The sequence below is a fragment of the Neolamprologus brichardi genome, chromosome 12 (genome assembly GCF_056152115.1).
Source record: "Neolamprologus brichardi isolate AB-2024 chromosome 12, ASM5615211v1, whole genome shotgun sequence".
NCBI lineage: Eukaryota > Metazoa > Chordata > Actinopteri > Cichliformes > Cichlidae > Neolamprologus > Neolamprologus brichardi.
In genome coordinates this window covers 8,477,327-8,491,980 of record NC_142115.1, presented here as the reverse complement: position 1 = coordinate 8,491,980, position 14,654 = coordinate 8,477,327, and the positions used below count along the sequence as shown (strand labels likewise).

Here is a 14,654-nt window from a genome sequence, read left to right as displayed (position 1 = left end):
TTAAACCTATTTTCTGCACATTCCAGCACATAAAAATATAAATATATAAATATATATTTTTTTTTTTATTTTTTTTTTTTTTTATGTGCTGGAAAGTAAAACACAGCAGAAAATAAATAAAGTCAAAGACTAGTGGTCCTTTTGCTCTATTTTCACCTGTAAAGCAGGAGTAGAGTAGGCGGAGGTTTATTCTGGTGCAGGTGTGCCGCAGCGGTCAGTGGAAGGATACCGCAGTTTCTCTGTGAGTTTCTCATTACGTCGTAGCTACTCGGTGCTTGCTCGGAAGTTTAGGGGTTTTTTTCGCTGTAAAAAGAAGTTTTCTTCCCACGCACAGCGGACACTAATGTTTTTGTCACTTTTTACGGAATCAAACTCAAAGTAAGGTCAGTACTTCCACACTTTAAACGCTGCACGGTCATGTTCTCTCCCGCACTCGATATATTATCCATTGTTGATCTGCACACAGCTGTTGTCACGAACATCACACTCGCTTACGTCACTATCATGAGACATTCTCGCAAGAAAATCACGGTTTTAGTAACGCAGTAACGCAGCGTTCCTACGGGAAAGTAACGGTAATCTAATTACCGTTTTTGCAATAGTAATCCCTTACTTTACTCGTTACTTGAAAAAGTAATCGGATTACAGTAATGCGTTACTTGTAACGCGTTACTGTAATCCGATTACTTTTTTACAAAAAAAAAAAATGTTTTTTTGTTTTTGTTTTACAATACTTGTAAGTCACCTTGTCCAAAATGTACATGACTAAAAGTAAAATTGAATACTGTATCACGTTGTATTCAGGAAGACAAAAGCTCATCAGTGTTTGCTGAGGCCTTAACTGAAATGACTTCAAGGGTTAAATGGCTTAAACCATCTCCATCCTTCCCCACTGGCCATTAGAAAGAACACAGGCTTAAGAGATTTCGGCACTTCCATCTTCACGTTCACCTGGGAACTTTCATCTTCTTACACGGTCTTGATAAAACTTTTAATAATAATAATAATAATAATAATGGATTGCATTTATATAGCCCTTTTCGAGGCCCTCAAAGCGCTTTACAATTCCACTATTCATTCACTCTCACATTCACACACTGGTGGAAGCAAGCTACAGTTGTAGCCACAGCTGCCCTGGGGCAGACTGACAGAAGCGAGGCTGCCATATCGCGCCATCGGCCCCTCTGGCCAAAACCTAAACCTTTTAACCTTAAACATACAGTGTGAATGGCTTGTGATAACTGTGAAGATGCAGACTGCATTTAACTGAACACCTCGAGCCTCATCCTACACTTCCTTGTAGGTCACTAGTTTAAGTGATTATAAACCAATTAATCACACATCGCCAGTTGAATGGCCCCCCAAATTCTCCCAATCTGACCCCCTTAGACTTTTATCTTTGGAGTCATCTGAAGGCAATTGTCTATGGTGTGAAGATACGAGATATGCAGCACCTGAAACTATGGATACTGGATGCCTGTGCTGGCATTTCTCCTGCTATCAGTGTGTGAAGAGTGGGAGAAGAGGGCTGCATTGACAATCCAACACAATGGGCAGCACATTGAACACATTTTATAAGTGGTCAGAAACTTGTAAATAACTCATGAAAGAATAAAGTTACGTTGAAACCAAGCACACCATTGTTTTTCTTGTGACATTACCAATAAGTTTGATGTGTCACATGGCCCTCTTCCTATTGAAAAAACAAAAGTTGTATCCAAGATGGCCGACTTCTAAATGGCCACCATGGTCACCACCCATCTTGAGGAGTTTGCCCCCTCACATATACTAATGTGCCACAAACAGGAATTTAATATCACCAACCATTCCCATTTTATTACAGTGTATGGCCCACCCTGTAGTTCAATTTCTTGAATACACAAGGCACTGTACATGAAAAACGTTTGCAGAGAAAACTAAAAACAGCACCACAACGAAAAAAAATAAACATAAACTTTTATTGAAGAAAAATATTCACACACAAACAAGATTTACACACATTTTTCAGACAAGGGTTGAGCTTTCTTTTTCTTTAATTTGATAATAAGCTGAACACTATTATTTAAAAAAAACCCTAAATGGCTGATTTCCCCAGTGACAGCACACACTGAATGACAAAAATGAAACACCTACATTGAAAAAAGAAACAAACCTGTAGCTTTTTTTTAAAGGGCTGGAAACTGATTTTAATTAGAGTGAAGTACTGATTGATATTGCTTCAAAAATCTATGAAACTGTCCACAAAGCTCCAATGAACTAAACACTGAAGTGCTTTTTGGGCAAATATCTTCCTGAATGATTAGTCTGTTATTGAATGGATGAAATGAATTAAGGCTGTCATTATATCAGATTTTTATTTGTACTATTATTGCTGTGTAAAAAAAATCTAATCAAATTAAAAAAAAAAAAACATTGAAAAAAAACCTGCATCAATGCTGGTAGCAAAATTATTCTATAGCTTTATCTAGTGTGTGCTGTTTTTTTGGTAAGCTATTAAACTATTAGCTATTAAAAGTGAAGCTATTAAACTCAAATTACAAGTACATGGAAGTGGTGAGAACCCAAAACCGCACAACAGCAAACAAAGACATGAATTACAATTTTTTTTAACAAATATTATAGGCGCATTGCTAATACAATATTAAGATCTCGTTTTTAAATATCCCAATTATCATCCATTCACTGATGCTGTCGTGACCACAAATATTGATATATCTACTGATTTTCCTGATAGACTTCTAACAGATTTTAACCATTCAAATTCTTGTGATATTTATTATAGTTTTTATTAGCAATGTCAGTATGAATGACATTTTTCTATAAGCACAAAAAAGTAAAATTACAAGTGCATAGAAGTCGTCAGAGACGAAGAATTTTTAGGACTTTTATTACCAATATCAATATTGATATCAAAATCTGATAGAAAATATATATATATATATATTTTTATTTTTTTTCCAAGGAACAAAACACAATGAGATTTCCCTAATCTTGGTTTTGTGTAGTTATTTCATTTACACATTTGTGCTACTCCTGAGTATTATCAGCTTGTTAAAATCTGTCAGGCTCACAATTATTGATGATATCATGTGATACTGACTGTGCACTTTATTAATATCACACTTAAAATTTTGTGTTTTGCTGTACCCCCAATATTGATACATTGACTGGTTGTCTTTATATACTGACTATTCACATTTACCACAATAATGATAATACTGCGAAATCTATAGAAATTTTGAAATGATTGCATCACTTTGCTCACCGAGTTGTCTCTAATAGTTGTTGTCAGTGCATGGTTATTGAATGAATGGCACATCAGTGCTTCTTTAACCAGTGAGGTGTGAGCTCTAAATCCATGCTGGAGAGTTTCATGATATTTGCGGTTTTACTGAGCACTCGAGGTTTCTTCATAGACACAATAAAGCTTGACATCATTTTTTGTTTTTTCTTCCTCTTGGTTTGAGTCATCAGTTTAATCAAACTAACATGACTACATGATGCAGCATATGGCTGTTAATGTAACAGTGTGTACAGAGCAAAACATCAATTGCTACTAAGTTACTGGTTGGTGAAAGAACTAAAAACATCAGTGCTCCACAAAGAGTGACACTGACAACCTGTTCTCAGATAAACTCTTAAATCAGCTTATCATTTCTGAGACCCGTTTGTAACGTCAGAGTGTAGATCAAGCCATGGAAGTGATGTCAAACAGAAAATAAATGTTGAGCTCAAACTTGCAGAGAGGATCAAAATGAGAGTTTGTCTGTAACGGTCCTAGTGAGGCACTTTATTCAGCACTGGTAACGCCACTCTATTCTTTTACACATAGCATTGAGCTCACGTATCAGCAATATTTATATAAATATTTTCACTTGTTGAATGAATGCTGGATTGCTGTATAAAGTTATCTCAAATAAAACGACAGTCCAGTTTTTTTCTTCTTTAGTGCAGCAAAAAGTATAAAAAGATTCACAGGCTCACTGGTCTTCACAGCAGCTACAAGTCAAATTAGAGTGGTGCTCTCTGCACATCACAGAGCCATGTGCGTGAGGCATTTACAGTGGGTGCATTAGCATGAACTGTAGAATCAACCAGGCAAGAAAGTTCTGCACCTGTTTGTTCATTAAATCTACTCTGGAATTAAATCGTTACCGTCAGTTGTAATTGTCGTGTATTGTTGGCTGAAGAGAACAAAGAACAACAGTCAAAGATGAACTACTCTCCCACACATTCATTGATGGACATGCCACATAAGTTGTTGCTCTCAGTGCAGCCACCATATTGTTCAGGTCTTAGTCAGGTCTTATAATGCATGAAGGTCTATGGAGAGAGAAGTTTTTCAAATATTAAAAACAATCAGACCTCACTGAATGTTTATATGAGACAAGGCTTAGTGCATCCTAACCTACTTCTATAATATGTTTCAAATGAATATTTTGATAGTCTACTGTGAACCCTGTTGGAAATATAAATTCAGCTGTCTCTTTTGGGAATCGCCACACAAAACAAGTGCATCTGAATAATGCTACGTAGCTCTAACTACTGTAATTCAGGCATACATTTAAGCTAGCTGTTGCAGTATGGTACATTAGTGACGTAACTGATAATTTATGACTACTTAAAACATCACCAATTGGGAATGAGGCCCTGATTAGGGGATGTTTTTAAGCATAAAAAGAGTTTATCTCACAACAAGTAGTCCCTGCTGGCCCAGGGATCAGTAAACTCACAATGGCCTTTGTGGTAGTCACACAAAAAGACAAAACACCTTTAAGTGGCCATATGGCACTTAATTGTGTATTTTCCGACTGCTTGTGAGCAGTTGTTGGCAGTCACTGTGAAATCGACTGAGGGATGAGTAACCACCAGTCTCCACCAAAAAGTGTGTGTTCCATGACTGGTTGGCAAGTGATTGCTCAAGGTTGCTAGTGTGAAGTTGGTATAATGCTGCTACATTAAAAGACTGTTTGCTAGCAGGTTGGCATGGTTACCAGCAGCTTGTGCCTGGATGACAAATTGCCTACAAACACAAAGTACATGTCAAGCAGAAGTGAACCTGAAGGGTCAACACAAACTAAAAACATTTGCGTTCAAAGTAAAAATTGTGCCTTGCTCTTGCAACCACCACATTTCAAACGGCACAACTTTTACTCTGATTTGTGTTGCATTTTTGTCTTCCCAAAGTTTCACTACAGGTCAGAGAGTAATGATAATGTTAGCATACTCCAACCACAGCGATGAAAAGGTGGTTTTTGGTGCAACTTCTTTGTGATGATTTCACCCAGCAACAGCAGCAACCACTTGCCAACAGGTCCTCTGTAGAGATGTGCTTGATCTATGACGAATCATTTTAAGCTAACTTTTTAAAATGTTAATTTAACATTGTCATTCAGAATTTAAAAGTCTGATTAATCATCCGGGACATACCAGTGGCAGAATATGTGCACATATCTATGCCACTCTGCTAGCTACATACAAAACAGCATTTCTATAGTGGGCAAGCTAACAAACAGGCCCAAGTCCCATCTGATTTGATATGTGAAAGTTGCAGGTAAGTCACAGATATATTGAAAAGTCATAAGGAAAATGTTAAGGGTCAATAATAAGGGTCAAAATAAACACAGGATTATTAGTAAAGTTAGTGAATTGCCAACAAAAAATTTAAATGACAATGAAAGAAACGCCCAACTTGGCTACCGTGACATCTACCCACTCTGCGCTGGCTCAGGTCCGCAGAGATACCCCAAACTCCAAAACTGTGTAACATAATGTCAGCAAACTCAGCATCTGATTTAGTAACTCATTCTGTTGTTTTTCTTACTTCCTGCTGGTAGAAACAGTGCCTCAGTTAGTGCAGATAAAAAGTCCCACCGTACTTCAAGTTTAGATGAACATATTTTTAAAATGATTTTGCTTCACTACAGCAAGCAGAGCTTTATCTCATCCATCTTCCAGAAATCTTAAATATTTTAAACCACAGCTCATGTATTCATTTGTTCTCATGGCTCTATGCTTCAAACCCACTAAAGTTCAGTTTGTTCGATTTGTGTCATTGAGTCTTTGCATGTTTGTTCATTAAAAACACATTCTGCGGACTGGCTGATCTTTCCTCAGTAAAAGCGTTTGCGTTTGTTTTCCTTCCAGCGCCCATAAACTATTAGCCCTACCACTCCCAGCACGACCAGGCCCATGACTGTGAAGAGAAGGGTGAAGAACAGCTGGACTCCACTCATCCCTTCCTCCTCCACTTCCACTGCAACGTAAAAGCAAAAAATATTAGAAAAGAAAAAAAATGGCTGAAGTTTCAGCCCTCTGTTCTCCCAGCTGTAAACGTGAACAAATAATATCAATTAGATATACTACATGTATGAGATGTGCCCACATACTGGATTCATGTCTGCCAGTATCAGCCTCATCCATTTACTTGAGCCTTTTATCATCATGCGGGAAGCAGTATAGTATAGTGGCAGACTATACTATACTCATCTGCTCTGTTACATCAACTTTGTGCTCAGCATGCAAAAAATGCTGAGTACAAAACTGTTCAGTTAAATACAAGTGTACAATCATGCTTTTTTTTTTTAAGCTCAGAGCTTCACAGATTACACAGAGGGAGACGTGGCAATAATCTAAAAAGACAAGACTTTGTGGGGAAAGAATAAAACTTGATTTTGATTTCTTCGCCTTCTGTTTCTCTGCTTAAGCAGTTCAGGAGAATACTGCAGTGGCCACCTCTGCAGTTATGGTGAGCATGAAAACCAGTGGGAGTGCAATGATGCTATTGGTGGTGTAGGGCCCGGTAATACTGGGCCCTCAAGACTTCACACTAGCTGCAACCCCGCCCTGAATAATGGTGCCGATACGGTGCAGCGCTGAGAAGGATGACTTCAGGTTGATGATGATTGTGCTGCATTTACCTTGAAACTGCTCCATGTTGTCAACTCTGGGGATGGTGACTACTTCCCCTTCTTCCGCTTCCTGTGGAGTCCTCTCGACTGTAAGCTCATACAGCTTCATGGAGATGATGTCATGGTTATCTAGAAGAACACACCCGTAATTAACATCTTAAGCAACAGCTGACTTCATTTTAAAACCTGAGCTGTTAGGAAGTTGATGTTTAATTCATCTAGTTTGGATGCCATGTTTATGATCCAATCTTTTTATAGATCTTTTTTATAGCTTCACTTTGTAATATATCCTGTGGTCAAAGCATTATTCTGAGATTTCATACCTGACAGGTCTCCCGTGGCAGAGGAGGCACCTAAGAAGTAGCCTGTAGGTAGGCGCACTCCTGTAATGTCAGCACATTCTCTCCATTCCTGCTTACCATCTACATCCACCATGAGCTAAGGGCAGAGGAACAAATGGTTGGAATAAACCAATCAACATTCTACTTTTCATGCCTCATTGTACTACTCAGTTTTAATTTCATTACACAAGAATGTCACCTTTAAGGACAAGTGACACCCTGAAACAGGTCCTGCAGATAATGAGCCATACCGTCAGTCGATTTTTGGAGTATCTAACGAGGAAAAAGTTGTCGTAGACCGAGTTGCGTGCCATAGCTGTGCATCCTCCAAGCTCTGTGGACCGACCGTCACGATCATGGTCATACGACAGGGTGCCATTCCCCAGCATCACAGATATGTAAGGGAAGGTCCTCTGTGAAGAAGACAGAGGAGTCACAACTTCATCAGCAGGAACCACAAACACTATTCCACGGGTAGTTCATTTCACAGAGACATGAAACAGCACTACTGAACACATTGATGTTATATTGCATAAAGCTTTTCTTAGTAAGGGGAGAAAAAAAAAAGAACAAAAACACTGGACACTGGTTAGCCAGTGAAAATTAACTCTAAAATCTGAGCTGTTCACTGTTGTAAGTTGAAATAGACCAATCCAATCCAATTTTATTTATAAAGCACTTTAAAATACCCAGCACAGGAACAAAGTGCTATACAGAAAACAAGTTAAAACAATAGAATAACAGAAAACAGCAAAAATAAATAAATAAAACACATAATACATAAATTAAATCAGCCCTATATTAAAACAAAAACAAGATAAAACAGCATTGAATCACCTAAAAACAACTGAAGTAAAAACAAAAACCAACATCTCATGTGGTGTCAAACCAGGGTAAAGAGGTGGGTTTTCAAGAGTGACTTAAAAACAGATAAAGAACTGGCCTGTCTAATCTCTAAAGGAAGCTCGTTCCACAGTTTTGGAGCTGCTACAGCAAAAGCACGATCTCCTCTAAGTTTAGTCCTGGGTACATTCAGGAGCAGCTGATCAGCTGACCTGAGAGAGCGGGTAGGTGTATAAGGCTGTAGCAGCTCAGAGAGATAAGATGGGGCTAGGCCATGGAGAGCTTTAAAAGAAAATAAAAGAATTTTAAAATGAATCCTAAAAGAAATGGGCAGCCAGTGAAGTGAAGCTAAAACTGGGAAAATGTGCTCAAACTTTCGAGTGCCAGTTAAAAGACGATCTGCGGCATTTTGCACCCTCTGTGGATGACTAATATATGATGCGCTGACCCCAATACAAAGTGCATTAGAGTAATCCAGCCGAGTCAGCCTGAAAACAGCAGTTCTACTGCTGCTTCACCTTAAAACATTAGCACTACCAGGGTATGCGCATCCTGATGATTAATGTTAATAATTCAAACTTCACCAGGACTGCTGCTTGTCTTTTTTCTGGCCAGGTTCGTTGTCAGTCAGTATAAGTTTACATTATTAGCAACAGTACATGTTTGCATGTCAGATTGGCTGAAATTCAGTCATCAAAAAGAGACATTGTGTGTATGTTGTGTGGGTTTCCACACGACAACAAAGTCTTGATTTAAACTCAGGCTTTTAAAAAAAATATATGCTACAGACTGTCACTTACATCATGGGTCTTATCATCATTGGGGTAAGTGTCCACAAATATTCCAAGTCCAGAGAAATGGTTCATGTTGCCAAATACAGGGCCTGCAAACAGAGGAATACCACAGAGATAATAAAGCTGAAACATGGCAATTAATATAATTTAATTTGGGACTAAATTTCAGTCTTAAGTTTTCTCCAACAGAGTTTCTTTGTGTTTTCAGCACTTTGGAGGAAAAAATGTAATCAGACAAACTAGTACATGCAGGAATTTAAAAAAAAAACAAAAAACATTTTCACGTGAAAAGATTGTACTATCCTAATCCCACCCAAATGCTCTAAAGCTCACTATCATATCATTGGGGGTGTGGAAACTAGTCGACACACACTGTGATAAAGAGTCACTCGATGATGACAGCTGTCTTTACATGTAGACAGAAACATTTGTACCACAAACTGCGGAAGAATAACTCCATTTGGAAATTTCCTTTAAAAACTAAGACCAGCGCAACATAGGTTGTCTTTATTTAAATACAGTAGCAACAAAAATGTAACAAACTTAAAAGCATAAAAAAAAATAGATGATAATGACTGAATAATTCTCTTTAGCCAGGCGCACAACACACTGCTTAAAAAAATTAAATTAAATTAAAGGAACACTTAGAAAACACATCAGTTCTCAATGAGGAAAAAAGTTGGATAGCTACACTGACATGGACTGGGTAATGTGATAGAAATGAAAAGCATCAACTTACAGAGGGCTTGATTAAAAAAATACCTTGAAAATCAAAGTTAAAAAAATGATGCAGCAGGATAGCGCATTCTGTTGAGATTTCATTGCAGCAACTCAAAATGGTACTTTAGTAGTTTTTCTGGCCCCAACATGCTTGTACACATGTGTGACAACATCAGGGGATGCTCCTAATGAGACAAGAGATTGTGTTCGGGGGATAGGATCTCATCCTAGATCTGGACCAGGGCATCACTGAGGAGGAACCAAGGATCCACTGCACCAGTCTGACAATAGGTCCAAGGATGTTTTGGCACAAAACACAAGTTTTTGGTCTCCACCTGTAAAACCATTCCTGTTTTGTCTCAGTGCTGAGAGAATGAGAGGCACGGTACACCCTGGAAACGTTGCCAATCTGATGCAGGGCTAACACAGAGAGACAGACAACGATTCACACTCACATTCACACCTATGGACAATTTAGAATCACCAGTTAACCTAACCCCACTAACTGCATGTCGACTGTGGGACAAAGTTGGAGTACCTAGAAAGAACCCATGCAAACTCGCACAAAAAGGACTCGGTTAGATGATGGGATTGAACCCAGGACCTTCTGGCTGTCAGGCAACAGTGCTAACCACTGCATTTGCCCGCTGTTGATTTCATTAACACCAAAACTTTTAACCTAACAAATAACCCCTCTGCTACCTAACCAACCGGATCACTATCCCATTAGTTTAACTGGCTTAACGGTCTAAATCTAAAATTGTTTCTTTATTTTTTTGAGCAGTGTAATACTACAGGTAACTTACCGAATTGGATTAAAAACAAACAATAAAACAAAACAAAACAAACAAAAGAAAAGTAACTAAAATGTGTTTTTGAAACAATGAATGAACAAGTAAAGTTTTGTAAGCAGTGTTTCCTGCAGCTGAAAATTGAGACTGTTTATTCTGTTTGCTTTCCCTGGTATCTTAAGTCACTGTGCACAGGATGTGCTAATAAAATGATATCTTATCATGGGACTGAGAAAAAAAATGACAAGCTCATTAGGAGAAACTGTTCACTTTGAGGGCTATTCAATTATAAAATTGCAAATACGATGCTGAAACACGTTTAGCATTAACCTACCATTTTTCATGCGATCTCTGGTTAACCAGATGGCCAGTCCATCACCATTCAGGTTCTTCTTCCCTTGGCCATGGACTTTAAATTGTACTCTCAGCTCCCAATCTTGCAGAAGCAAAGGCTGAAAAGCAACAGCAATGAAGAAAAGCAGGTTATTCTTACACTCAGCAATGTGTAGCATGCACTTGTCATCAGATATGAGTAACATATCATCCTTTTGAAACAGACTGATTTGTATCATTTATATTTTATTTATAAAATGCTGCATAACATTCATTGTTAAACCAAAGCCATATAAAGTAGGGTTTTTAGTTTAAAGCAGGAAGTGAGGGAAATTGTGGTTTGCTGGGTAACAATGCATTGCATATTGCAAGCCTGATAATGCAGGCTGTCCCATTTGACTTACAATTCGGCTCCATACAGCTCCCTGCCTGCTCTGCAGGTCTGGGGTTAGCCTCACATGGTCAGGCGTCACCATGGCAGTGCCCATCAGATCCCACTGTGAGGAGCTAGAGAAACCCAAGCCTGCAAAACAACATTAGTAACACTTCTGCATTCACAGCAAGCCACACCAAAGTTTACTATTGTTTTTCTTAGACATCAGCTTTTACCATTTACGTTGCGTTTCATCTTTTGTTGCAACATTCAGTTTATGTATACTTTTTATTGAATACACATGTTTCCTTTTCAGTGGCTCCTGTACTGTACTGTTTATTTTTATTACTTTAAATCAAGGGTCTTTATTAGAGTATGACTTGAAAAGTTCAAAATAGGTATTAGAATACAATAGCCCTTTATTTTCATTGTACTTATATAACGATATTGTGGGTTCTTCACCTGACTGTTGTGCAAGAAATATAAATAACAAGACAGATAAAAAAACACACTGTATTATATCACACGATAAAATGCCTGTGCAAAGTGGCAGGAGTGTATTGCAAAAGACTTTAATGAAGTGCAATAGTGGCCCAACAACCCTACTAAGGCAGCTTACTCACAGTTTCATTAAATACACTTATTTACAACTTCAGTACACACAAAACTGCTTCAGTAAGTTAAAAAAAACTCCCTTATTATTGTTATGACTTTTTAGATTTAGTTTTAATTAACGAAAAATGTTTGGGGGTTTTTTTTGTTGTTTTTTTTAAATTGTTCTTTGTTCTGATGTAGTTCTGATGATCTTTATAAGCCCGCTCCCATTTTACAGTTATCAGTTTTTGTTTCTAATTACTTTGAATTAACTAATATACGCTAATATAAAAAGTGGCCATGAAGGTTACTCAAACTGCTCTTTGTTGAGACAATGAAAAACTGCTCTTTCATAATGGACAGCGTTACGGGCTTAATTTCCTGAATTTTATTGTTGTTTTTTGCTAGAGTTCCTCACCGTAATCAGACAGGTTTGCTCTGCTGATTAAAGCTAGCAGTAGGTAGGCTAGTCTTCATTAGCATTATGGACTAGCCAATAGTTAGTGGTGTGTTAACAACAGTTATTATCCCGCTTGCTGTAACGCTACCCAGGATGTGTAACGACAGAGAGGCACAAAGTTCTTCTTAGTTAATTATTATCTTCCGCCACACAATTCTATCCAAGAAAAAAATGAATTTAAGCCAAAGCCTACTTTACGCTGACAAACTGTATCCTGTCTACTGTCAACGTTTATGTTAGTTGCCAATGTTAGCTAACATTGGCGGTAACGTAATTCTAGTTTAACATTAAACTCACCGCGGTACGGCTTCACAAGAGAATATTCCCGCTTCAGAAACTCCTCCATAAAGTCCCCGTCGTCTGCCTGCGACTGGCTCGTCAAGTAACAAATAGTAATAAGTAGCCATGTTAACTCACGGAGGTTCCTAAAGTGAAACACTGAATTTAAAAAACAGAAACTTCTCAGTCGAGCCAGATTTGATTTGGCAACGGAGGAAACCATCTTTACAGCCCGACTACACACATGTCACGTGATTTCAAGCAAACCCATAAGAAAAAATGTTCTTCTTCCCTTCTGGGGTTTAGTGGAGACACTCATCCGTGGGGTTGGCATTACTGCCATCTTCTGGATAGTAGTAGCGTCTAAAAATCATCAAATTCTCCCCAATAGACTAGTTCTCGCGATTTTATACCAGCATCTATCCGAAAAGAATGGGTTGTGAGATCTTTTTCTTCTTTGATCATCCTCGTCTGTCTCATCCTATTCCCTTACAGTCTCTCCTGTCACACCAACCATCTGCATGCCCTCCTCTGTGGTCTTCCTTCATTTATGGCAAGATGAGGTGAGAAACATTATTTTAGTCTCTTAACCACACAGAGGCAGTCCACCAAATCATCAAGTGCTTAAAATAGTATTATTCAATACAGAAACTAAAAAAAATCACGCTGCCACTCCATAGACCTGTACACAGAGCAAACTGTAATAGCATTGTTTTATTTTTTTTTTAAAATATTTTTTATATATTTATTTTGAATGCATCCTCGTAACTCAACTAGAAACTAGAAAATAACAAAAACATAATCATATAAAAATTAGTATAGGAATAAGTGGGTGATCCACAGTCAACAACAGTACAGCGTACTGCTTAGTTATGTGAAATCATCACCAATGAATGTGAGGAAAACACATTATTACAGTAAATAAAATACATAAAGTGATCCATGTCAGTTTACAGCAATATCCTGAACTGTAACTGAATACAGTGTGCTGCTGCACATAGACAGGTAAGATCATTTTCACTTGCTGTCACCTGAATCTAGAGCTGTACAGTAAACAAACACTGAAGCCCAATTCGATAATAATAACACACATCGTCTCCTTGGCTGGCAACTCCCGATATCCCAGCAGACTACTGGACCAGATGGCTAAAACTAGCTAATAATCTCTGATGATTTAAGCTTCATTAGCCAATGCTATTTAGAGAACAAATAAAAATAAGCAGACACTTTATAAGAATAAATATTACATTTGAAGATAATCCTAGAAAATAATACAAAAATGTGCTGTTATTGATACTATTAAGTTATTTTTAAGGATGCTCTGATAAAATTTGGGGTCACTTGAGCACCCTCAAAAAGGGTCAAAACTCACCTATGTAGCTCCATGTTCAACATCTTTTCTTCAATATATTTCTGCACATGCACAAACCATCTCACACTTGTTTCTCTAACTTTGTCTCCAAACCACTTAACTTCAGATGTCCTTCTGATAAGCTGATTTCTAATCTTCTCCCTCCTGGTCAGTCCTAGCAAAAATCTTCAAACAGTGTACCTGATAATGTTGCAGCTTATACTATAAAGGCGCTGTGGTGGATAGAGGGCTGCTATTGTATTTAACAGTTTTTCAACATTAGAAAGCATGACTTGATGTTAAATAGGTACCACATTATGTCTAAAATATTTTCTTTTTCTAGACTACTACTCTTTACAGGGTTGTTTCAGTTCATTAAGGCTTGAGGACATTTGTTTATGTGCCACATTATTTCAACTAGGTAGAGGTCTGGATTTGGCTGGGCCATCATAGCACCTTGACGTTTTTCTTTTTCAGCCATGGTGTAGAATGGCTGTTTCTCTGTTTGGGATTATTTTCCTGTCCTAATTTCAGCTGTCTTCAGCTGCCTGACAGATGGCCTGACTTTTGAATCTAGGATATTTTACTATACCTAGAACTCATGAGAAAGAGCAATTTCAACTAGAAAGCGAAAATTTCAGAAGAAATTTTAAGTGTGCCTATGCCGCTGCAAATCAGTGTCGTTTGCCATTCATATGGCTACAGAGAGCAAAACTCAGCAGAGCAGCCATTCTCCACCATGAACTATGGTAAAAACAAACACCGCTCCGCCTCACAGATGACAGCTTACAGTTTTGTGTAAAGATGAGGTGACTTCGTACAGCCCCGATTTGCAGACGCTGTGCACAGAGGTTCATGAGCAGA

The 14,654-nt window shown here is 38.0% G+C and overlaps 1 protein-coding gene across 1 annotated transcript; it reads right to left on the bottom strand.

The window, feature by feature from the left end:
• Window positions 1–1,944: 1,944 nt before the first annotated feature.
• Window positions 1,945–12,718, bottom strand: lman2lb (lectin, mannose-binding 2-like b). Its single transcript, XM_006797546.3, has 8 exons — window positions 12,458–12,718; window positions 11,138–11,256; window positions 10,735–10,852; window positions 8,896–8,978; window positions 7,504–7,665; window positions 7,235–7,349; window positions 6,921–7,040; window positions 1,945–6,256 (listed from the first exon to the last, which is right to left on the bottom strand). The coding sequence occupies exons 1-8, from the start codon at window positions 12,660–12,662 to the stop codon at window positions 6,114–6,116; spliced, it is 1,065 nt and encodes a 354-aa protein (XP_006797609.1). The 5' UTR covers window positions 12,663–12,718; the 3' UTR covers window positions 1,945–6,113.
• Between the last annotated feature and the right edge of the window lie 1,936 nt (window positions 12,719–14,654).

Excerpts from the sequence above, each read along its gene's own strand:
- lman2lb (XM_006797546.3), bottom strand. The coding sequence starts at position 12,662 with ATGGTTTCCTCCGTTGCCAAATCAAATCTGGCTCGACTGAGAAGTTTC. Across the intron at positions 8,979-10,734 it reads CAGAGATCGCATGAAAAATG|GCCCTGTATTTGGCAACATG; the intron begins GTAGGTTAATGC and ends CTCTGTTTGCAG. Across the intron at positions 6,257-6,920 it reads CAACATGGAGCAGTTTCAAG|TGGAAGTGGAGGAGGAAGGG; the intron begins GTAAATGCAGCA and ends TTTACGTTGCAG.